This window comes from Corvus moneduloides, chromosome 6, assembly GCF_009650955.1.
Source record: "Corvus moneduloides isolate bCorMon1 chromosome 6, bCorMon1.pri, whole genome shotgun sequence".
NCBI lineage: Eukaryota > Metazoa > Chordata > Aves > Passeriformes > Corvidae > Corvus > Corvus moneduloides.
Genome location: NC_045481.1, coordinates 26276551 through 26302398, shown reverse-complemented (window position 1 = coordinate 26302398; position 25848 = coordinate 26276551). Strand labels below are relative to the sequence as shown.

The window sequence follows — 25848 nt, the reverse complement described above, 5'->3', positions numbered from 1 at the left end:
TTGTGACTAAGGCAGTAAGAGAGAACAAAGAGCATGGATCACTGTTGGTCCTATATCACCTTTTGGCTTTGCAAAGTAATTTTACATCACAATTCATATTTTACAGTATATAAGAATTTATGTAATATTTCATCGAAACATGTTATTTCACTGTTACAATTTGTATTTTTTTGTAGCAAAACATACATGTATTGTAGAACATACTTGCACATAAGATTCATGGTCTTCCCTAATTGCCTCATAATTGTTCATTAAAAACATACCAGGATTAAATTAAAATTCTTATAGTAATATTTTTAATATACAAAGTATAATCTGACTACAAAACTCTTTGTAATATGTAATATGCAACATGTCTATTATAATTTCTTGGAAAACAGTCTTATTATTCTCTGCAAAGCCTTAATTCTTGTACAAGATATGTAATAACAAACTTTTGTCATTAAAGATCATCTGTAGTGATTAAACAAATCAATTTAAGCATAGATTCTTCATAAAAAATCCCATAAGGGCAATGGGCAAGCCTTGCACACTGCTTTTTCCCATGTAAGTAGCAGAGTGGGGAAAATGTAGAGAACATGTCGAACATATAATGTATATGCAGTAAAGACAGACATCTTAGGCCAGCTGGAGGATTGAACTTCTCAGTTCTGAAGAAATCATCATTGAAGCATGGAAAGGGTTGGGTTGGAAGAGACTTTAGAAATCATCTAGTTCCAGTCCCACTGCCATGGACAGGGATACCTTTGACTAGACCAAGTTGCTCACAGCCCCATCCAACTTGGCCTGAAACACTTTCAGGGGTGGGGAATCCACAACTTCTCTGGGCAACCTGTTCCTCACCATTCTCATAGTAAAGTATTTCTTCCTCATATCTAATCTAAACATACTCTCAGTTTGAAGCCATTACTCCTTGTCTTGTCACTACATGCCCTTGCACAAAGTCTCTCTCCAGCTTTCTTGTAGGCTCCCTTCAGGTACTGGGAGGCCACAATTAGGATACTCCAAAGCCTTCTCTTTTCCAGGCTGGACAACCCCAATTGTCTTAGCTTTTACCCACAGGAGGGGTGCTCCATCCCTCTAATCATCTTGGTGGCCTCCTCTGGACTCACTGCAGCAGGTCCATGTCCTTCCTGTGCTGGGGACACCAGAGCTGGATGCAGCACTGCAGGTGGGGTCTCACCAGAGCAGAGCAGAGGGGAAGAATCCCTCCCTCTCCCTGCTGTCTTGTTAACCAGCCTATATTGATATTTGGGGCTGCCCCAAACCAGGTGCAGCACCTTGCACTTGCTCTTGTTAAAACTCATGAAATTCCAATGGGCCTCCTCCTCGAGCTTGTCCAGGTCCCTCTGGATGGCATCCCATCCTTCAGGTGTGTCAACCACACTACTCACCCTCGTGTCAACTGCAAATTTACTGAGAGGGTCCTCCCTTCATCTATGTCATTAATGAAGATTTTAATAACATGTGGGACACCACTTGTCACCGATGTCCATCAAGATTCTGAGCCATTGACCCCCAATTCCGTATCTACCTAACAGTCCACTCATCGAATCCATCTCTCTCCAACTTAGAGAGAATGATATTAGGAGGGAGCCTGTCAAAGGCTTTACAGAAGTGCAGATAAATGACATCTGTAGCCCTTCCCCTGCCCACTGACAGAGTCATTCCATCACACAGAAGGTCACAGGGTTGGTCAGGCAGGACTTGCCCTGGGTGAAGCTGTCCTGGCTGTCTAGAACCACCTCCCTGCACTCCGTGTGCCTTAGCACAGCTTCTGGAGGATCTGTTCCATGACCTTCCCAGGCACAGAGGTGAGGCTGACAGGGTGGTAGTTTCCATGGTCCTCCTTTCTACCCTTTATAGATGGGTGCAATATTTCCATTTTTCCAGTCACCTGGGACTTCACCTGACTGCCATGACTTTTCAAATCTCACAGAGAGTGTCTTGTCCACTACATCAGCCAGTTCCCTCAGGACTGTGAAATGCATCTCACTGTGTCTGATAGACTTTCCTATGTTCAGGTTCATGGTCGTGAACCTCATCTTTACTTACAGTGAGAGGGACTTTGCTCCACCCTGCTGTCCATTCACTCAAGATGTGTGGGAAATGAGGTTGCCCTTGAAGACAGACAAAAAAGGTGCTGAGTACCTCAGCCTTCTCCTCATCTGCTATTACTAGTTTTCCAGCATTGTTTGTCAGGGTAGTACACCTTCTTTGACCTTCCTTTTCTGGTTTATGTACCTGTAGAAGCTTTACCAAGGTGTTCACTTAATGTTAAGTCCATTCAAGGACTTGTAATGACTTCAGCTGAAAGTATTTGAATTTTTCAATACTCAAAGAAGAGAAGCACTGGCAAGAGGTTCACCACAGATCTCCTTAGCTTCAGAATTTACTCCAAACTTAATACAAATTAGCTTTATGTGGCTGTTTATAACTTCTAGATAAAGGTCATGAGAATGTTCCAGTTCAAAGCCAGCAAATGAAGGAAAGAGAAGACCATGTAGTTACATATCCTTTCTGGAGGGACTCAGGTTCCTTTCTATGCTACTGAATACTTAGAAACTACTAGAGAATTATAAACCACGGGGGGTGGGGGAATGAGTAAACAAGAGAAGCATCTCCTGGTACATCTTTATATCGAAGAGGAATTTCATAGGAACACAGGAACTTATATAATATATAAGTGAATATTGAATATTTATCTAGCCCACTATCTTATCATTTAGAGTAGCTGGTAGTAAATACTTCCAAATCACATGTAAAATCTTCAGTATGGTAACTGTGCCGTATAAGTTGAATTAGAACACTTTATATTTCATGTAAATTTTATTATGCATAGTGAACTATGGTTATTCTAGCTAGCCTCAGAGATATTTAGTCCTTCTTTTGAAGTTCTTAGATAGATAGATAATTGTATAGATTACATGTTGTGTGGTGAAAATTATTTATTTCAGTAATTTTGTGTTTATCAGTTTAAAATGTGGTTTTTTATTGAAAATATCCTGTTCTTATTCTCTTTTATGTATCATTTATTATTTTATGTATCTTTTGTCATATTTATCTGCTCTCAAAGCTAAATATTTATAATCTCATAAATCTCTCTTTAGATGTCCTTCCACTTAAGTTTTTCTGTTTCCATTACTCTTTTTTTAATAACAAATGACTAGAACTGAATACGATACCAAATTTAAGGTCTGGTCCATAAAGTTACCTAATGGCATAGTAATATATTCTTTATAAATTTATTAATTTTAATTTTTTTATTGTGTTCTAACATCTCGTTTAAGTCTTTAGCTATAACGGTCTCCATACAGAGCAGGTGTTTTCACTGAGATATTTCCATTTCCTTTTATTGCCTAATTTAAATTATTTAAAGCTCCTGAATATAGAGGAGTTTCTGTTTCTTCAAAAGTGTGCTACGTCTTGCTCTTGTTTGCATGAAATTTCATCTGTTGCTCTGCTGTTCAGTTGTCTGCTCTGATTGCTATTTAGGTCCTTCTCATGTTCCTCCTGATCTTCTTTTGATGTAATAACTGCATTTTTGTGTGTTTTGACACTGACACTCACCACTGAAGAAAAACACATAGCAGATGGGAAGTCTGCAGATGCTTCCCGCTGAATTACTCTAGGTCAGATATACATTTAGCATGAATGGCTGGAATGCTGAAACTGTCCCATAAGAAGAGAGGTTAATAACCCAGACAGATCAAAGCCAGATTCCTATGCCTCACTTTTCCCCCTTTTTTCAGTACTGCATCTGAGGTAGAACACAATTTCTGTGGAGAGAGAAGATGTCTTTTATTTGTTCATAAGGATGTGGTGCCCTGTGTATTGAATGGGAATGTCCTAAATACCTCACAATAGAAGGAAATAAAATGCTGGGGGGGGAAAAGGATATAAAAACTAGAAGTGAGGAGAAAATGTAACCTGCTGGAAGTTGGTACCACAGAGGGAAAACAAGCATTTGTGTGAACCAGGACCCAGGTACCATTCCTGGGCTTAGGCACAAAGTGAAAAATATCATTATGGAAGCATTTTATGTACTTCCCTAAACACAAAGAACTATGCAAAGATGGATATATTTATATATGAACATATAATCAAAGGTCATATCCAGCTTTACTTAAAGTTTGCTAGTCATATATAGTATATTTCTTTGTAATTCCCTTTGTTTAGTATAAGCCTGTACATTTTATTGTCTTAGCACTATAATAAAACAACTAACCTTGCTAAAATACATATCTTTATCTGTGGGAAGTACTGCATGTGAATATGCTTTTCAAATTTCAAATTTAAATCATCTGCAGTGATGCTCTTCAAGGACAGAAGGGTTAGCTGGCACATGGGTGGGAGAAGAGCTGCTCATTAGGGAAGGTTTGTTATGTGGTAACGTATAATTAAGGTAATGGTCACAGCTTGTGTGACAGCAAACACTCTGGCAGTTGTTTGATTGCTGTCTGGGTCAGGAGATCAGTGCTTTCTACAAGATGTATCCACATTAGTGTGTTAGTGGACAGGTTAGAAAGCAAATTACAGCTGCCTTTCTTAGGCATATTACTGCCGAGGCTCATTGCTTTGGGTTTTTTACTGTACATCAGCAATAATATAGCTTCTGAAGACTGCATGTGACAGGTTAGGCATTTTATCCTTTGAGTAAACAGTAATCATGGTGTGAAGAAAGTGGGGCATTGGAGATTTTTCCCATTCTTTGAGATTTCCATTCTTCCTTTCTAGTTTGCTCCAAGGGCTCTTTGGGGATACATATATTAAGCCCTTTAAATAGTTCATAATAAATCTTTGTCTCGGGTTGATTCTGACAGTTTTTTAAAGAGTCTTTTAAGAGACAATCCTCAATCATTTGTTAATCCATGGGGTGATCTTCAGACTTGGAGAAAAAAGAAACAGTTCGAGCTCCAGGATTGTGAAGATACAATGTACAAAAATTTTAACTCAGAAAAACTCAGAAAATACTGTACCATGGATATTTCAGCAATCATACAATGTTCTGCCTGTGCCTAAATGCTCATTCTCCAAGTTACACAGTTTGATAACACTGAAGGAAGACAAATGGATAACCAAAAGGAAGAGCAATTTTTATCGATCACCTTCTTCCTATTATCATGGGTCTGTCCCTGTTTTGCTTAGCGCTTGAATTGAAGGGGCATTATGAGGAAAAAAGTCATTGTTTCCATTGTTAAAATAAAGCCAAAAAATACCCCAGAATTCTGTTCTGTTATTTACCATTCCAGCCTTGTGATAAATATGCCAAAATATCTGCAGTGTGGGCTGATTTTTTTAACGGGGTGTTTCTTGTGTAATATGACAGGTTCTGATTATGTCTGTCAAAAGCCTTCTTAATTCCACAGTGCAAAATAAATAGATAAAGTCAGAAAAGATAATGTAAGTAAGATGTCCACTCTTACATCTTGACATTTGTTTTACTAAATAATTTGGATGAATAGTTTTCTAAGAATAATGCATGGCTGCAGCCCACAGAAACTACCCCTAGGGGTTTTTTCTTCAGCAGCCTCAAGTCTGTCATTTTTGGAGATACTTGCTCTCAACTCTTTTTGAATTTCAACGGCATAGCAGTTGTCATTATTTTCAGGTTTTATATAAATTCTGCATAAGCAAAGAAATCTATAAGTGCTAACTTATCTGTATAAGAATTCTCTTGGTGTACCTTAGCAATATTGTTGCCATATTTTAATTTAATATGCTGCCCTGAGGAGAAAATACTGTAACAGGAGCAAGGAAGCAGTTCTAATAAAAGACAAAGTCATAGAGAAACCTGGGCAGTTGGGTTTCTTACTCTTTCTTCAGCCAGGAATGTGTGTTGGAGGTGAGGGCTGCTGCTGAAAGCACTACCAGCTGCGCAGTGCATCCCAACAGCATCAGCTGCCTGCTATGCTGGCTGTGCTAGCAAATCCCTCAGAAGATGCAGGATTAGCAGCCTGTCTGATTCATCTTATCCTGGACCAGGTCATGGAGTGTCTAAGTGACAGATGAGAAGGGACAATCGCACAGAGAATCTTTTGGTGATGGAAATGTTAACAGCATTCTGAGATACATTTGGATGCACAGTTTTGAGGACATAAGCATTTTCATGTTTAAGTAATTGTTATATTTATGGGATATTTTTAAGTGCTACTTGTTTGGCAAAGTATGAGAAGGGCTATATTTCCTCATTGCTTCTGTTATTCTTTTTATTGAAAAATACCAGTGTTAGTTAAACCTGGTTTTGAGAGGGATAAGTAGATTCTGAGTATGCAAAATTATGTTTTCTTACATTTTAAAAGTGTCACTTGACTGTATGCTGAATTATGAAGCCATGATATGGTGCTGAGCACCATACCTATTGCCACTGACTGTCCAGTGATGAAGTTATCTGTAAGCAAAACTTTAAACATTAGATGAAAACATTCCTCTAGACAATTATACATATTTTCCCTTGACAACATATGGTGTGCAACTTCAACTTGCTTTTTTGAATTTTTGTCATTGAACCATTCTAAATTAGCTAAAAATTTGTTTCATAAAGAAAATTATATCTGTGTTTCAAAATATTTATAGAGTACTAGTTTGCATTTGGCACACCAATATGCATTCAGATAAGGTTTAAACTTGGAAAGTGGAACAGTTCAATAGAGCCAATATGATTGAAATCCAAAGAAGAGGATGGAAATCTCTTTGCAGTGTTAAGTAGTTGTTCACCGTTAGCAAAGATGAACCCCGATACTTGCCATGTTTGAAAACTGTAAGAGGTCAAATGGTTCCACAGTCTAACCACGCTCTTTTTTCTCCCTTTTCAGTCTGTGAACAGAAAATGTTAGGTCAGGTGGCCCTCTCTGTTTATTGCTGCTAAGCCAGTAAGCGTTGGCCATTAGTAATGATCAGTCCATGTTTGCACACGTGCACTTGCCTGGTTTAAACATATGCCCAGTAGCTGCGTACTTTTCTAGACAGGTTATTCAACAAGGTTACACAATTTGTGCAAAGTGATTTTTTTGTCAGGATTCTATATGCATTGATGTAACAATCCGGTAGATACTAGCAACCAGTTACTGCCCCTTGGTTAGGCTGCATGGAAGATTCATGTATATAAAATAGTGTATTAAAGTAAACTTACAAAAGCAAAGAGCAATCATTGCAAATGTAATTTTTTCTTCCTCTTTGGGATTCTAATTTTAAAAGCATTAAAGAAGACAGCTGCTCATGCTGTGATATGCGCTAAACAGCCTGAAGGATGGAAAAAAATATATTTGTAGCTCATAATAACTATTGACCTTTCTGATATACAGTGTTCTCTGTGTTAGCTATTCTGTTCTATCAACAGTGAAGATTGAACATGACTTTTTAATAGAAAACATGGGGTTTCAGCTGCTTTCAGAAAGGTGTTTATGTATTGTTATTTTGTATTGTAGTACAAAGACTAAGTCCTGATGCCCTTTGTCTGACATCATGTTTGTCATAAAAAAGCCCCACTGTTACTGACTGTTTCATATGAGGAATTGGCTCATAACCATTTTATAGTCGTGATAAAAGCATTGCTCCACTAGATCCAGACCACAGGTATTGAAAATAGAATCCCCCAAATATCCCAGCAGCACAAAAGGTATTTTCTGAAGAAATAGATTCCTCAAGTGACTGTATTTTCAGGGAATTCCACTAAGACTTCAAACACTCACTTTTTGTATTCATACTGTTGTTCCTTGGCATACTCAGGCTGCTGCATAATGGCTTGTGCTGGATGTCATGTGCTCCCAAAGACTATCTTTATGATGCTCCTTTTTTTCTCCTGAACTTTCCTACTGCTTAGTTGCTGAGTACAGATACATCCACTAGTAGCAGCTTGACTGTGCACTTGTGTATGCTTCCCGAGAGTGGGATCATCCAAACATCAACTTTGCAGCATGAGGTAACTCAGCTGCTCTCCTTTCCCTCAGGGAAGAGCTTCACCAAAAAGCACCTCCCATTTGGCATATGAAAATCTGGAAAGCAACCTCTTTATTGTGCTTTTTAAGCCCAAGCAGGCTGGCAATGTTAAGCAACATCTGAAGGGACTTTTTAATGTTTGTTGGAGGTGTTTTTATGCCATGTGCTGGGAAGGAACTTTAGTGGGCCATTATTGGCAGCTCTAAACCACAGTTTTTTTCACAGCTATGCTCTGTAGTGTCAGTTAATGATTCACAAGTTACTAGGCAAGAGCAGAAAACTAGCAAGAAAGAAAAAATACCCTCAGTTGGTCCTTATAGCGCAGGAAAGAGGGGGAACAACATCAGCACTTAATGACAGTTTTGTGCTGAAACAAAATGCTCAAAATTTTTTATAAGAAGCTGCTCAGTAAGGATAATGATCATTTAAGTTGTGGAAACCAGCCACATCTCAAAGGAGATTAAACATCTAGTCCTCTATTCCTCACAGGACCTTAAAGCCCTTGGGGAATTCAGTGAAGTTTTTACCCTCAAAACTAGTCAGTATCTTTTTGTTTTCCTTTGTTATTTTCTCATTTCTCAGTTTCTTTTCTCCATAAACATTCCTTAACAGAGGATAGATGCACTCTTGTTTATGATGCTACTCTCTCCTAATATCAGGACCTCTCTCATCCATTGGGTGTGTCCTGTTTAAAACTTTATTAGAATTGGAACAAAGTAAGTAAACAGTAAGAAAATTATACCACTGTGCTAATTTTCTTTGGGACTTTCACCGAACCTTGAAAATATATGAGTGTTGCTGACTTCATATGAAACCAAGTCAACAGGTTGGGTCAGATTATTTATTCCATTGTTTAAAATAAATTAACCTTATGTAAAAGAGTAGAGGGAAGTTTGAGCTTGATATGCAGGATGGTTTATGTTCCACCCACTCACAAGACCATAACAGCTTTTCGAGAGTTGTTCCAGTCTATTGGAAGATCATGGGTACATTTGTGACTGTTTAGATAATGAATTGAAGCCCAGTAGACTGTAACATTTCCAAATGCTTTTCAGAGTTAAAGTTTCCTACCATGATTGGTTCTGTTATTAACAAATCTTTATTAAGTTGTTTCCAAACAGACAAAAAGCTCTGTGTCTTTCATAGATCACTGACATACCAAAATTTGTTGTAAAATTTCTCTTTCAATGTTGCAGTGTAACAAAAATCTTATTCATAGCTTCATCCTGGCAATACTTTATTTATAGCTCTGTCCTGGCTCTTAACTCATTCTTTATTTTACCAGATATATTAAGAGTTCTGTGAGATACAGTTTACATGGGAGGTAAATTGCAAATGTTGGGAATTAATAGCCTGATAAGACATTTCTAGACTAGAAGAAGAAATAGAAGGAGATGCACAAGAAGGAAAGTTTTGAGGCATTAAATAAAGTAATAGTTGACCCTATCCTGGGTTGCATCCAAAGCAGCATGGCCAACAGAGTGAGGGAAGGGACTCTGCCCCTCTACTCCACTCTTATGAGAAGCACCTCACCTGAAGTGCTGCATCCAGTTCTGGGGTCCTCAGCACAGGAAGCACATGGACCTATATGGGAGACAGTCCAGAGGAGGGCCACAAGATGATTAGAGGGATGGAACACCTCTCATGCTAGGAAAGACTGAGAGAATTCCATTGTTCGGCCTGAAGATGAGAAGGCTCTGGGGAGAACTTAAAGCAGCCTTCCAGTAGCTAAACAAGAAAGCTGGAGAGGGATGTTATACAAGGGCATGTAGTCACAGGACAAGAGGGTATGGTCATAAGCTGAAAGAGATTTGATTTAGACTAGATATGAGGAAAAAATTCTTTACTATGAGAAACATGAACACTGTGTTTGCCCAAGAAGTTGTGAATGCCCCATGCCTGGGAAGTGTTCCAGGTTGGGTTGGATGGGCTCTGAGCAGCCTGGTCTAGTGGAAGGTATCCCTGCCCATGGCAGGGGGATGGGAACTGGATAATCTTTAGGGTCCCTTCCAACCCAAACCATTTTATGATTCTGTGATTATTAGTCCAGTGAGGGTAGTTCAGATTACTTTGGTTCTGCAAGGATAATAGAACATTCAAAAATTTCTCTGGTAATACTAGGGCATGCCTGCCAATGAGTTTTTACTTTAGTCTCTCCTACATAAGTACAGTCAGTATGTGGCCATAGTCGAATTAAAAAGCGAACAGGGTAAGCTCATTATATGTAATACTACAAGGTAACTTTCCAAAGCATAGTTTATGTCTCTGCAGATCCAGCCATTTTTGTGCCCAAACTATACTATGCATGTAGTAGTGCTTGCACTTGTAAAATCTGCAAACTAAGCATTAACAGATAAATATAGTTTGCACATTAAAATTGTGGTGCTTGTGAATGTATGGAAGTTGTGTGAAACTATAACTTATTTTGCCAGTAACTGCATGTACAATTTTGTTTATCCATTGGTAAAACAGAATTAAGTTCTCTTAGAGAATTCTGGTTTACTTTTGCCTGTAGTTAATGTTAAGTCTGGTGAATTTTGGGGAAAAGTAGAAGCACATTTCAGAGGTTGGTATAGCCACATATACCAGACGGAATGTAGTCATGTGCAACTAAAGCCCTAAACAACTGCCCACAAAGGATGCTAGCAATTTTAAAATAATGATCAGGAAGTTGATCCAAGTCTTTCTGCAGTATTCCTACTTTCTTAAATGGGACCAAGCTCTAGTGGCTTAAGTTTCCCAAAGATAGAGAACCTGTGCTGCTTGAGAGACATCCATCAACTTGGCATCCATCAACTTGGCATCCATCAATTTCTCCAGAAAGACTTGGGACTTCTGGAGGTCCTGTGTGAAACTGCTATTCTTGTACATGTCTCAGATACTGTGGGGCAGCTCACAAGAGAGCTGTAGACCAGTGTGTGGGCAATTAAGCCTTCAGTCACAGAATTCATCCCTTAAATGAAGGAACTGTTCTTCTAAATGCCTTTCTAATAGTTTGACCCTTTAAACTTTATATAGTTAAGCACTAGTTTTTTCACTACTTCTTTTGGAGGCAATTTTCAACAAATAAAAATTTGGTATTAACTCTGCAAATTAAAAATATTAACTACACTATGCTGTGGCTGAACAGTTCAAGTCAACAGATTCCTGTATAATATCCAAGTTCTTTTAAATCCACAGTGTATAAAGCAGATCAGATATTAAACATGTTCTCCCACTTTCTTGGCTGTTGTAACTAAATTCACTGCTGCTTCACTGGCCCGTGTTTTGCCTGAACACACGGACTTTTATCACATTAAAAAAACTTGTACATATCTGAGTTAACCTCTTGTTCCAGCTTCAAATATCAGCGTGCACCATTGCATGTGGACCATAGCCCAGTAATTACAGTGAATATAAAAATAATCATACCTCTAGATGTAAATATATATAGCATATGCTTTAAAAATTGTGGAAAAAATGAAATAAATATATGTAATATGTAATAATAAATATATGTAATACATGTAAGGCTTCAATGTCAAATTAACTGCAAAAAATTAAGGATTTTACATAAGACAACCTAAGTGCAACTGAGATTCCAGGCCACACCATCAGTTCTTGGATCTAGAAAATCTGGAGAGATAAGGGGGGGGGGGGGGGGGGGGGCGAGGGGGATGAAGATTAAAAAATCATTAAAAGATCTAGTTTTTCAACAGAAGTCTGATAGCATTTAAAGTTTATATGCCTCTTTGAATTTTCTAATAGGCTTATAGGTCATGAAAAGTGAATTGTCTTCATCTTGGACGTAGGGTTGACAAAAAGAACAGTTTATTATCTTGTCTGAAAACATTACCCAGATATAAATTCTTTATAGGAAGTCATCTTCTTTCCATTCTTTTGAAAGAGCTGCCCCTGAATCTTCCCCTTTTGAGTGATGCCTTATCCAGATCCCAGCATTATTCCCTCTATGTAAAGGAAAGAATGGAACTAAGTCACTGAAGTCTGAGTCCAATTCTTTACTTCTTCGGCTTTTCAGTAAATAGCAAAACAGAAATTTTACAAGTCTTACCCAGTCACCTACACGCACAGTGAATTTCGGATCCAAATCTGGTTATTCAGGAATTCAAGTTCCTGTTTATAACTGGGATAACTTACAGCAAAAATATTTTGCCTTGGAAGAATGAGTGAGCCTCTGCCAGCCACAGTGTTAAATAAATAGTTCACATAGTCCTTGATTTTGCAAGATGCTGAGCACACTGGTGAGACCAAGAGAGCACCTATAGAATTTGCCAGCTCTATTCTTGTTATTTGATCTCCAGGCAGGCTACCAGTGTCCATAAATAGGCCTAGGTGGTTCATCCAAATAGTCCAGGAATCTCCAGCAGTTTCCTAGAACAAATTTTAGCTTCCAGGACTTGCCCATGTTCAGCCTGCAATCAGCCTGAACCCACTTCACTTAAAATCATTCATTTGCACAATTACTAAGTATAGCAACTTGCATGTATTGGAAATAAATTGTCTTGTAGCTTTTGAATTTTATTTGTTGGGCTAGTAGTTGTGAAAATCTATCTTTTCATTTATAAAATGATCAAATTTCACCTGTAAGATACTGAGACAAAATGATCTTGGCAATAGTGATTTTTTTGAGAGTCACTTTTCTGGTTAAAGACAGTTAAGTACTCAAGGTTAAATTTTCTTAGTCTTTTAATGCCTGGTTACAGACAATAAACTGCACAGAAGAAACAGAAACATTTAAAAAATGCGTCTAGTCCAACTGAAAATGATAGATTTATATTACCTAATTATTCATGTGAACATAATGATTCTCAGTTCCCTATACAAAGGTTTATATGACTTTAAGAAAATGTGAGAAGAGGTTTGCAAGTGTAGAAGATAACAAGAAAAGAGCTCCCTTTTTCTTACCGTTTTGTATGTTCTCTTATTTTGTTTCTCTTTTAAGAGCTGGCTGTATAGTTGGTGTTTGAGAATGTCTCTTTAAAGCTGTATGGACATGTGTTTTCAAGGAAGTGAGATGAAAGCCAGATGAAAGCTTCCTAAAGTGCTACAAAATCCAGAAAATAATTTATTTTAAACCATAAGGGGGCTTTTTCCACCAATCTTCTTAAATTCCTTGTTGGCGTTTGGTTTTCACTCTATAACTTCCTGTCTTCCTATCAATGAGAAGCCTAGCTTTTCTCTGTTTGGCATGAAAAAATGCATTTTTGTCTTCTCAATTATTTTTAATGCATGTCAAGACAAAAACCCCAGAAGTTGGTGAGCATTATTCAGCCTACTGTGGCAGCTTTTTGTTATTTGAGACATAAATCAAATGTGGAACTTCTTTTTTTCCTGGGGGACAAATTGTTTATCTGAATTTGAATGTGCTTGCTAGTCACTCATAGGGACAGTACTTGTGCTATTGCTGTGCAAGAGCAATTATTTGTATTGGTTTACATTGTTTTGCTCTACAGCATTAGTCAGACTGCACACAGGTGTACAGTACCTCTGCAGATCCCTGCAGGATTAGAGGCACGGACCTCAGTCCTCCAAATAGCTACGGGCATGTTTATGTCCCACCAGAACAATCAGAAGAATTCTTCCAGCATGTGAAGTTAAACGGTGAATGACTGGTTTGTAGGATCTGGAGCCAAGATAATTCCCAAGGCAAAGTCCAGTGAAGGATCAGAGGTACAAGGTTTGTTCACAAAGAAATGCTTAGAATCACAGAATATTCTGAGTTGGAAGGGACACACTAAGATCATCAGGTCCAACTCCTTAGTGAACGGCCCATTCAGGGATCAAACCCACAACCTTGGCACTGTTAGCACCATGCTCTGACCAACTGAGCAAATCTCAGTAAGTTAAGAAGATAACAAAATAGTTTTGTGAATTGGCTGCTGTTTCATACTATCTTCCCATTTGCCTCTGTGGCTCTTACTTAACCTTTTTAACATTTGTGACACTTCCATATGGGTATAGTGGATTGCAGCTTTGCTCCCTTTGAAATGGAAAATGCATTCCTTGTGTCTAGAAATCTCATCCTGCATTATCAGCTTTGGGAGTGGAAAGAGACGAAGTTTATTCCTTTAGTAGTATCTGTTGAAGATGTTTAAGGGCACACAAAGGCAAGTGCTTTCCCAACAGAGTACACAATTACCTGCTTTGCAAAGACAACCCAGACTTACTTTTTATACTTCTAAGCCTGACAGTGTAAAATACTTTCATTCACATGCAGTAAGCCTTGACTTTTATCACATAATTAGCATTCTGAACTCACAGTTTCAGAAGTTTATAACTCAACAGTGGGTTTAAACTCAGTAAATTCAAGCCAGAAGCCTTACTTTTCAGTGTAAAAAGACACCTTTAGTTTCTACAGTATCAAACCAAGTGGACCTTGTTTATTTCAGGGTTTTTTTTAAAGGTTTTAGATTACAAATAAAAATCAAAAATTAATTGCTAGAGTTTCATTCAGGTATTCCTCAGATTACAAGTCTCCTTGACATAATTGTAAAAAAATTGAAGAGGTTTAGTGATAGGCATTTAAAACCAACTACTGAGAACTCATAATGGATCCTATTCCATCTATTCCTGTGCAAACATCACTGACATCGATGGATCTGTTCTATACACATCCTATTTTTAAAATCCTGCATGCATGATCACTGTCAGCATTGTTACAGTATCTACTGTGGGTGGGTGCAACTCTGAATGCAGATTTGCACTATCAGCCCTAATGGTTCTCTCTTGAGAGAAATTCAAAATGCTGTTTGGGACTTTTAGGTAACTAATCCCATCTCACACATACATTCTCAGGTACTTTTTGTTAAAGGAAATCAAACACTTCAGAATACATATTTATATGACAAATGCTATTCCAGTCTGTGGGATAAATTTTGTGCGTTTTATAACATTCACTTACAGAGATGTATAGGTTTGTACATAGTATAATAAGAGCAAAATGATGTTGATCTTATGACATATTATTAAATGAGCCCAAAAAATGTCAATGTAAAGTACACTTTACTGTATGTCAGGTGTTATCTTTTCTTTCATTTAACTGTGTATGAAGAGAAATTTTAATTTCAATTTTTTGGGAATGGTACATACATATTACAGCCTGATCTTTTCTCGAGCATAAGATATTGTGTGTTTAATTAACATTACTTCTGTAAGTTTAGGTAATTACCATTAGAACACAGGAGGACATATTGTGCTTATTGCCCGTGCTAGAGCATAATGTGCTGGACTACAACAACTACACTTGTTAAGCTGATTTTAGCATTTCTTCACACAGCAGGAAGCAACCATGCTGTGGTTACTTAATGTACTTCTTAACTACTGCACTGTACTGTACAATAAAAATAATAATTAAATATGATCCTCATCTTACCAGTACTGCTGCTGTCTGGGTGACTTTGGCTACTGTTTCAGGGTTTCACTGTCCTGTACCCTGAAACATATCTCTCCCTTCAGAGTTTTATTTCTTATGTGATATTGCTGAACAGAGCTGAATTTTTTGAGGACAGGTTTGTTGCATGGATTGTGATGGCTTCACATTTGTTCAGGTCTCCAAGGACCTGCACCAATAAATGTGAAAGAGACAACAGCAGAATGGCATACTTTCCCATTTCCACCAGGATGAAAAAAAATACTCTAAATTAAGTCTAACCTTAAATGTATAATCTGTCCTTGGGAGGAAAAAAAAAAAGGATATAGCATCTTCAAGCTCTTGGCATCCCTTACGAGAAAAAATTGGTTCTAAGGGTCTCTGATCTTGTGTTTTAGTAAAATAGAACTGCACGGCTGACTGACAGTTCTGATCTAAAGCATTTACGTTTAAGTTTTGATCTCTCTGCTTTTGATTAAAACTAATGAGCTCATTTAATTCAAAATGGGAATCTCTGATAAGAGAAATAAGGTTGATGTGATTGGATTAGAGGGGCAAATTAAACTCTTAGAGCAGAAGTTTGTGCTTATATAGTGTATTAAAAAGCTGTTGGCGTATTATGGTGTGTTAGATGATGAGAAAAATTTCATAGTAATTCATATTTAATCAGAAGAAATGAAAGTACTAAATATAACATGGCTCTGCTTTTCCCTCGAGTGATAAAGAGCTGTACATTTAAAATGACATCGAATTCCTGCTCTATAAAACAAAAAAATCTTAAGAGACACACTAAAGAAAGGGACACTGTTGTCAGTTATCACAATAGAACTGAAATGTCACAAACACAAGACAAGTTGACCACATTAAATCAAGGACAATTCAATATAATCCTTAGCTCACAGACAAGTTTTTACATTTCTGTTGACTGCATAACAAATGCATTTTAAATACTTAAACACATTCTATTAGCAGTTTGTATGGTTCTCTTAAACAATTGAAGTATAATTTCAATTTTTTTTTATTTCTTGTTAATTCCTCACTGAAACTGAAATTTCATTTATCTCCAATAATGCTTGTTTATTGTAAGCTGCTCCAGAATTTTCCCATTAACAGTATTTTGGGGATAAGTTGTTTATCAGGGCTAAAAAATAGCAATCCTAGAGATTATATAAAGAATACCTCAGTGCTGATGGTATTTTACCATGGTTTATACCAGGAATCTTAAGTATTCGAAATGGTTGCAGTTAAGGGAGTGAGAAGCACAGGTGAGAGCTATAGTTAGTTGTGAGCAAGTAATATCCCTTCAGCTGGACTAAAAAGACATTTCATTAATGACTAATTAATCACCAAAAATTGATGATATGGTGACAATAATATGTGTCATTTACTTGAGAATTTTTGCCTTCAGGTTGTTTAATGCTTTATTGATAATAAAGGCCCTAATTTCCCCTCAGTAATGTGGAAACCAAGGCACACAAATCCAGCAGTGACTCACCCTAGGTATCGTTGCAGTTGAGGAGTGGAGACTAGGGAATAAAAATCTGTAGAATTTGCAGCCTGTTTCAGGAGAGAATTTCTACCTCAGTGAGACTTTGCCTTTTACAAAATACTGAAGAACAGTTTTTAAAACAGTGTCATGCACTCTAGTGATATACCCTCCCACTCCAGTCATAACTAAATAGTGCAAGAAAGAGTTAATGAGACAAATCTCTGTTAAAAATTCTATGGGAAAAATAACCTGAAAATGAGACATACTAAGTATATGTATATTTTTGTAATTTTTTTTTTTGCTAAATAAACATTTTCTAAATGAGATAAATTGATTACAACACTCTTAGCATCCATCAGTCATTTATTTTTAGTGAGTTCAAGGATTGCACCTGAAAAATAGCTTAGAGGGGATGTATAAAATCTAAATTATGTGTGTATGTATTTTTTCTATTCCCTAGTGGAATCTACAAACCCCAGTTTACTAACCACTGACAACACTCTAGAGCGCTCTTTTTTCATCCGAATGAAATCTACACTGACCAAGCGAGGAGTGCACATCAAATCATCAGGATACAAGGTAAGGGTTGCACTGCAGCATGAAATATTGACATATTGAAATTATGTTCATTCATGTTCCAGGAACACCTTAATAGACAGAGAAAGGAGCTATTTCACATTTGCATACATCTCGTTCCTTTGTTAAAGAATCATTAATACATATTTCCAGCCTGAGGTTTGGCTTTTGTACTACGTCTCCATTAAATTGATCGTTATTATGATAAACATTGATGATAACAGCATGATAGCCTTCAAAAGAGTAACACTTCCAAAATAAAGGTATCTTTTACCAAAGAAGGTGAGTCAGAGTAACATCACTTTTCCCACAGTGGAAAATTACTGCTCATTTTGTTAGACTGTTAGTCATCTTTAGGTTATGTTTTTCCCAGAGAGGTAGGATTTCTTCATGCAGGCAGTATGCTATTTCATTTTGCTGCCATTCCAGCTGTAGGAAACAACAAGCCACAATGAGTACTTTTCCACCATTTTTCTTTCATTGTCCGAGGGGCATCTGCTGCTGGAGATCATATTTGCTGGATTTCAGACTCTTTTAAGATATGAAAGTCTCTTGTTCCTTATCAGCAGTAATCTCATTTTTCTTCAGTCATATATCGCTCATAGTGCCTGTAGCTATCACTGGCTTTGCAGTATACTAAAACTAGAAGGAATAGCACATTTTTAACATTGTCAACTTGTGGAATGAAATATGTCATCCATTAAGTTTTGTACAAGATAAAAGAGTGGTGCAAGAAAGTAAGTCTGAGAATGTGTGGGTATTTAAAGAAGTTGCTTGTCAATGTTCATTTAAAAGCTTTCACAACCCTTTTGTTTCAGTTTTTAGAGGAAGATTTAGAGCAGCTTTAAAGTAAAATTCCCCAACTCAATTTTCAAAAAAATTCTCTGAGAATATAGCATTGTGGTAGCTACTGGAGAAGTAAAAATCCAGCAGAAATGTCTTCTTTGCAAGCAAGTGTCTGGGAGTCCTTCTCTTGGATGGTTTCTGGGTCAAGATGATTAAAGTAGTTGCTAGTAGAAGTTTTAAGTCCAAAGCAGTGGTTTCTTAAGGCACCACAAGTTTTGATCTGTGTGCTGTTTAATTGTCAACACCTGAAAGAATGCACTGAGTACTTGTTTATGCTTACTACTCTGGGGAGGTGTCAAGACCAGGAAGTGTACTGACACTGAAGTGTCTTAGGAGGAAGGAGAATGAATGAATGAATGAATGAATGGATGGATGAATGAATGAATGAATGAATGAATGAATGAATGAATGAATGAATGAATTGGCAGATCATGGAGTCACAGAATGGTGTGGGTTGGAAGGGAACTTAAAGATCATCTAGTTCAAACCTCCCTGGCATGAGCAGCGACACCTTCCACTAGCCCAGGTTGCTCACAGCCCTATTGACCTGGCCCTGAACAATTCCAGGGATGGGATATCCACTGCTTTTCTGGACAATCTGTTCCAGTGTCTCATCTGCCTCAGAGTAAAATATTTCTTCCTCATATCTAATCTAAACCTACTGTCTTTCAGTTTAAAGTCATTCCCACTTGTCCTATCACTACATGCCCTTGTAAAAAGTCCCTCTCCAGCTTTTCTGTAGGCCCCCTTTAAGTACAGGAAGACTGCTATAAATTCACCCTGAAGCCTTCTGTTCTCCATGCTGAACAGCCCCAGTTCATTCAGCCTTTCTGCCAACCTCATGGGAAAGATATTCCATCCCTCTGAACATCTTCATGGCCCTACTCCGGTCTATGCCCTTTGCTGTGTTGGAGAGCCCAGAGCTGGATGCAGCACTCCAGGTGGAGATCTCACCAGAATGGAGTAGAGGGGGAGAGTCACCTCCCTTGCCCTGCTGGCCACACTGCTTTGGATGCAGCCCAGGACACAGGTGGCTCTCTGGGCTGCCAGTGCACCTTGTCAGGTCACGTCCAGCCTCTCATCCCCCAACATCCCAAAGTCCTTCTCCTCAGGGCTGCTCTTAATCCATTGTCTGCCCAGCCTGTATTTGTGCTTGGGATTGCCCTGACCCAGGGACCTTGCACTTGTCCTTGTTTAACTTCAAGAGGTCCACACAGGCCCATCTTTCAAGCCTGTCATGTCTCTCTCTTCCACCCAGAGTGTGAACAGCACTTTTTCAGGTCATTGAAGTTAAACTAATTCTCATGATTAGGCATGGTCCACCCAGGCTAGGCCAAAGTTAGATTGATAGAGAACTTGCTTTGCTGGATGTTTTTGATGCAATAATAATGGATAAACATAGGGAATTTATCTGTGGATTTTGTAGTCTCACATTTCTGCCAGATGTAGGTAGGAACAAAAGGAAGATATATAAGTGACTGTGTCATTCTCTCTCTTGGACTCCTGACAATCTAATGTTAGTCCAACATCAGAACAGAACATATAGGCTGGCTTCATAAGGTGGGGTTTTTACTCATTGCAATTTTTGAAATTCACAGTAGACCCTTGACTCAAAAGACATGGTAATACCTATCATATAAATACCATTTAATTTCTCTTAGAACAGCTAATGCCTCATGGAAGCGCTTAAAGCTATAACTGAGATGTCACAAGTACAGCAAAATTAGTTTTGAAAGATCAGATATCATTTTTTAGCCAGTTTTTCCTGAACACAATTAATGGATAAAAAGAAAAGGCATGATAGTCAACAAAACTGCCTGTAAATAAAACATTTGGGTTTTTCCAAAATATTTCATGAGGCAAGTCAGCTTGAGTAAAATCACATAAACACTGTACAAGCCCTAGGCAGGTGTTAAAATAGATATGCAGTTTTTCTGCTTTTTGATGTTTTTAAGGATTTCGTAACTGGCAGTATTTGGCTGAGTTCAGCTGTGTCCAGCAATATGAATTGCACTCTGACAGTTTTTCAAAAGCATGGTTATTGGCACTCTGTGTCCTATAGAAGGATCATTATCCATGGCCACGATGAGCCCCAGAAAAATAGTACATTCATTTTAGAAGGGTTGGATCAAGTGAATATCATTTTAACTGAGTTGTAAGAACTGCCTTGTTTAAACATTCTTGTCAGTTGGTGTATCAGACAAGCATAATAAAACTCAACTGCTTTAGTGAATGTCACTTTTAAGAATCTTATTCATTGATTTCTAAAAGTTCAGTACTAGAACAAACTTAAGGTCTCTTGAATTCATTAAAGTATGTATTTTATGAAAACTAAGAAAGATTCATGAGCCCTATGGATGTACATCTATAAGAAATTGTCAACAGCGAAGAATAATTGCATAATATTAACAAAGATTGTGTGAAAATCTGGCTAAATTCTGCATCAGAGGTCCCTGGAAGTACTTCAGCACTTACTCGAGAAAGCCTGTGCCAGCTGGGACCATGGGCAGCACAGTTCCTGCAGGAAATCCTCCTGACTAAGGAGCCACTGTCTCACACCTTCAGACTACAACAGAGCACTGTATTTTCCATCTGTAAAATGCAAGGGCTCTTAGCTAACATCTTCCCTTGAGCTCTTGTAAGGGGATTAGGGGTAAGCCCCCTGAATCAGCATACAACCATTCATTGGGAGCAGTTTGCTAGGAACTGTGTTATGAGTCAGATTTTAGCTCTGTCAAAGGTATTCAACTCCCTGTGGATTCAGTCCTCCAGCAGTGACAAATTTTTTTCATCTTTGTGAAAAAAACTCCCTCTCCAGCTTTTCTGTAGGCCCCTTTTAGGTACAGTAGTTGTGTCTTGATCCAGACTCTTGCTGAGCTCAGAACCACATTGTCATTTTTCCTTGCTTTGAGGGCTGCTGGTGAATGTTTCCTGTAGACAGCAAATGATTGAGGTGGTCCACAAGGTGCTTAGTCAATTTTCAGAGTGAGTGGTCCCTGCCTTAGGAAAATCGCATAAAAGTGAAAACAGTCCAAGAATGAAATTGATTAATCATTCAGGTTGATCTAATCAAAACTAATTTTCTATCAAAAGAAATGTTGAAACAAAAATCAGACTGATAAATGTGCACATATGTATGCCTCAAAAAAACCCTGTTCTAGACAATTCTGACACGAGATGAGCCCTGTGTATAGTCCCTTCCTGAACTGATATAACTAGTTCTGAATTACACGTAAAAATGGAGGTAATGGCCTTTTTCCATGAATTATGTTACCTTAAAAGTGTAAGTGGAAAAGTGATTACATGATTAATCCTTCCTCTCTCTTTCCCATTCATTGTTCGCCAGCACTTTCCTTGAATTAGAATTTCCCATTCTTAATGCTCTTAGGCTCAGAGGCTTGTAGGAAAAGAGTTTACATATAGTACTAGAGAGTTATTAATTTTTCAGTTAATAAATTTAAAATCTTTAAAAACAGTGAAATAAAATTTATTCAACTGATAAAACACAGAGAAAACAAATAAAAAGAAAAAAACTATAATTTCATTCACTGCAAAACTCAGAATGTATTACCATTGCAGCTGTTGTCTGAGATACATGCTGGAGAGACTTCCTGTTTGTTCTCCGCTAAAAACATACCACATATTCCTTTTTTTCCAATATTTATTTTTTCACCAGTGAAAGATGGTTTGGTATTTAATTTTGATTTTATCTTCATTTTACGTCCTTTTCCATTTGTTTTCCTCCCTTTGAGGTTCACAGTTCTGTCCACTTAAAAGTTATCCCAACTTCAATTTTTCTACTGTCTGAGTTACTCAGTCATATGTCAAAGCTAATTTTAATTCAAAATTACTTTGTTCAGGTCCAGTGATACATTTTCTACTCCTCTGCAGTATCCTATTATTGTTTTGTCATGTTTACTTCCCTGTCAGATTATGCTAGAATTTTCTCTGTTCAAACTTTCATGACCTGATACTGTTCTCTTGAACTAATGGGATCAAGAAGTAGCCAAAGCACCGAACATCATCAGAGTCAGTAGTTGCCAGCTGTTTCCAGCTCATCAACTCATCAGAAGTGCTAGTATATATCCATACATGCTCCTCTACTGTTTTATGGAGTAGCATTCTCATTATAAGCTATTACAGAGGTGGATAAGCAGACACTAGGAAATTGCCTTGTACTTTTACTGTCACTGTGGCAATCTATGAATTTGGTATAAGCAACATCTGTTGCCTCTCCATCTCCCATGAAATTGGCAATTAAACATCTTGAAGACCCATCAGCAGAATTAAGGACATCCTAGAAAACCTTCAGGCTGTCCCTTCCAGTGGACATACTGCATAAAAATAAGTAAATTGCTATACTAAAAAAAAAATTGGTTTGGTAAGTTTAGTTTAGCAATTTGGATGGTTTGTTGCACATCTGATTTCTGCAGTTCAGTAATGGAGGATGAAAGTTTGGTTAGCTATACCTCATACATCAGTTGTATGAGGCATATCAAAATATTTTAAATAATACTTAAAACTCCAGAAAAATGTTTTCACAAATTAGTCTTGTAGTCCTTGTAGATGAAGAAAATTCATCTATTTTGTTCAATTAGTGTCTTTCTACAAACTCATTGAAAATTAAACATTCTCTGAGACTGCACTCTCAGATTTGCTACTTAAAATCATAAAGTCAGCATTCTTTGAATGAAATTTTGAAGATGGAAATCTAATTTTTTGGTTGAAATTTTATGCCTGTCACATTTCCACTATGAGTCTTTTTCATGCTATTCCTGCCTTTATTTGCCATCTAATTATTTATTTATTTATTTATTTATTAGAAGAACTTGAGGAGTTGGGCAAGATTTTCAGATCTTAGTTGAGCACTTGAAGTGCAGGTTTTGGCAGAATTTAGATTCATTAATCCAAGAAGGCAAGAGAGTCAAAAACTGTGTTAGAAAGACAAAATTATGTTGGACTCACCTTGTGATACTGTTCTCTTGGTTCAATCCAAAAGTGAAATGATTGTTTCTCATCCAAGTGAAAGATTCACCTGGAATTCAGAAACAAGAGGTACCTATTCCAAAATCACTTTAAGGATGCAATGTATCATTGCAGAAAACCACCTTCCACTTCAGGGGGATAGGATGGAGGAGGAAAGAGAAGGCAGGGGTTTTTGCCTAAGAGTCTAATGGTTAGTACATTTTTCAGGTGTGACCTCTGCTAGAGACAGATTTCATTCCCTCCTCCAAATGAGGGAATTCACATATCCCACTTTACTGCTTAGCCTAAATTTTTTCCTCTTCTTCTAATATTTTTCCCCCTTGAAATCTTTTCTGTCAAATATTTCACTCTGTCCCAGAAAGATGTCCTGACCTTTCTCTGTAGGAAGAAAGAAAACTGCAGAATTTAGTATTTTATCACATGGTTACTGCCACACCTCTTTAATTGAATGAAGAAGGAATAAGAAACCAACATCAGGAAGCATTATGTGAAGAGTTTTCTAAATGTCAGCACATGCATTCCCCAGACTTTTCAGCACTGGGAAGACTTAAAGGTAATTTGTCAGTGAGAAGGAACTGATCGAGGATTCACCCATGTAAATCGATGACCTTTTGTCAAAAGGAAGTCTCTTAGCTAGTAAAGATGCAGCATTACTTGAAAAAGAACAAAATACTAATGGGCCAATCTGAATCTTATGAAGTATCTACTTGTAGATATAAAGATATGGTTCAAGAAATAATGGTCTGCAACTGGATCAAGATTGGGGTTCATTTTATGCCTTGATATAGAACCGTGAGATTCTATTAGGAGAGCTGTCTGGAAAAGCTTGGTTCACATTCAGCATCTAAATACATTAGCCAATTTTTTTAAGTGTTCAATGGCTACGAATTCCACCTTCTAAAAAAAAAAAAATTTCAGGGCTCAGCATCTTTTAAATAGGATTTATAACACTGTTTTACCATCTGGAAAAATGAATATTTGTTAAGCATTCATTATTTGTTATTTTTCATTATTGAAATGAATCAGTGTTATATAAAAGGCCTTTTTAATAGCAGGTTTTTTTACAAGAAAGATTCAAGCTTTGATTATTCCTCACAATGACTGCAGTATTCCTGACACCTGTATCAGGATGTGTTTCTCCCCAAATATTGTATTAAATGTTCAGATGGCCTCAGAGTTGTGGCTTGCTCCAAACTGAGTAAAAGGGAAATCAATTCTGGGTTCTGGAAGGAAAGAAAAAAAAAAATTGAGTTAGCACAGATTGCTTTCTGGGAGATTTTTTATTTTCATAAATTCTATTATCAAAGTATAAGGGATATAAAAAGATAATATTATCACCAAATTAGCAGTAATTGCCTTTGATTCTGGTTTTTAGGCAGTATAATTCTGAAGCCTCCTCTTTTAAAAGTCACTGGATATAACAGTGAGAGTGAGAACAAGATTTACTCTGATACATAATAAAATATTCAAAATGGACAGAGAGCAGTTCCAAATCAAATCTGGTATTCTTTCAAGAACCAAGTTCTACTGAGTCATAGAGATGGAAAATGTTTGATACATTTTCATAAGTAGCACTAATTATCCAGACTTGTGAACTCAGTGGAGTGTGAGACCCGCTGCAGTGTTAATAGCAGAGCTCAGTGAGTAGGATGAGAGCAGTGAGATCTCAGCAGAGTGGAAACCAAGAGATACCTCTTATTACACCTTGGGAGAACAGTATTGTGCTTCCAGGTAGGAATGCCTACTGGGAAAGAGAGGTCTTCAGTCCACAGTGTTTTCTTAAGTTATCCACCGATGTTGTTTGCCACTGTTTACTGTTAATGACTGGGAACATGCCTTTCATAGGAGCAAAGAAAGACACGCAAAGCCAGAATTTTCTTTAGGAGAGATGCTGCTGCCCATATTTCTTCTTCAATTTACTATTTTGTAACTGCTGCCAGTAGATATTTTGGTGCGCCTACTTTTCTTAATTTAAATATTGGTTTAGATGTGCAAATGCAGACACTATTAGCTTTTTTACCTCTACCACTTGCAGCAGTTCACAGCTTTTATCAAAAGTATGCTGAGAAAAAACAATAGGCTCATACATTGATTTACACATTTTGCAAACTTCCACCTTTTTGTGCAGCTCTTACCTGAACAAAGCATTATGTTTTATTGGCTTTTTCCTGTTGCTTATAAAGTCACTTATATTAATGAATGTACTTTTGCAACCCTCATCAGAGTCTGGAAAGTGCTAACATACCAAGATATCAAGTAACTTGCCAAAGATAACAATGGCTGTTTGTATCAGAGCCAACTGTGATTACATGCTGTACTTCATCCTCAGCCCTTCTTCCTAGCACACAAATATTGTCAAATCATCTCTGTGTTCCAGTGCATCACACTTCATTTTCTCAAGCTGGTGCTTCCTTTGTTTTGATGGTTGCCCTGAATAGAGAAAATGAGATGCTGAAGAAAAAAGTACTCAGACCAGATAGTGTGAAGTTTAGCGGAACTTTCACCAAAACAAAAACAAACAAGCAAACAACAATTGTTTTTTTTAATAAAGACAAAACAAATAGAAAAAGATGAACTTCTGCTCTTAACTGGCCTACCACTGACTGTAGAAGAGCTACTCCAAAATTATTCTCCTCAGAAAGAA

At 37.4% G+C, this 25848-nt stretch overlaps 1 protein-coding gene across 5 annotated transcripts in view; it reads left to right on the top strand.

The window, feature by feature from the left end:
* The window catches only part of NPAS3 (neuronal PAS domain protein 3), a 603067-nt gene that overhangs the window by 532272 nt on the left and 44947 nt on the right, over nt 1-25848 (top strand). For all 5 annotated transcript variants that reach the window (XM_032113050.1, XM_032113049.1, XM_032113053.1 and 2 more), the window contains one exon: nt 17257-17375. In XM_032113050.1, coding sequence (XP_031968941.1) covers nt 17257-17375 — 119 coding nt within the window. The remainder of the gene's footprint in view (nt 1-17256; nt 17376-25848) is intronic.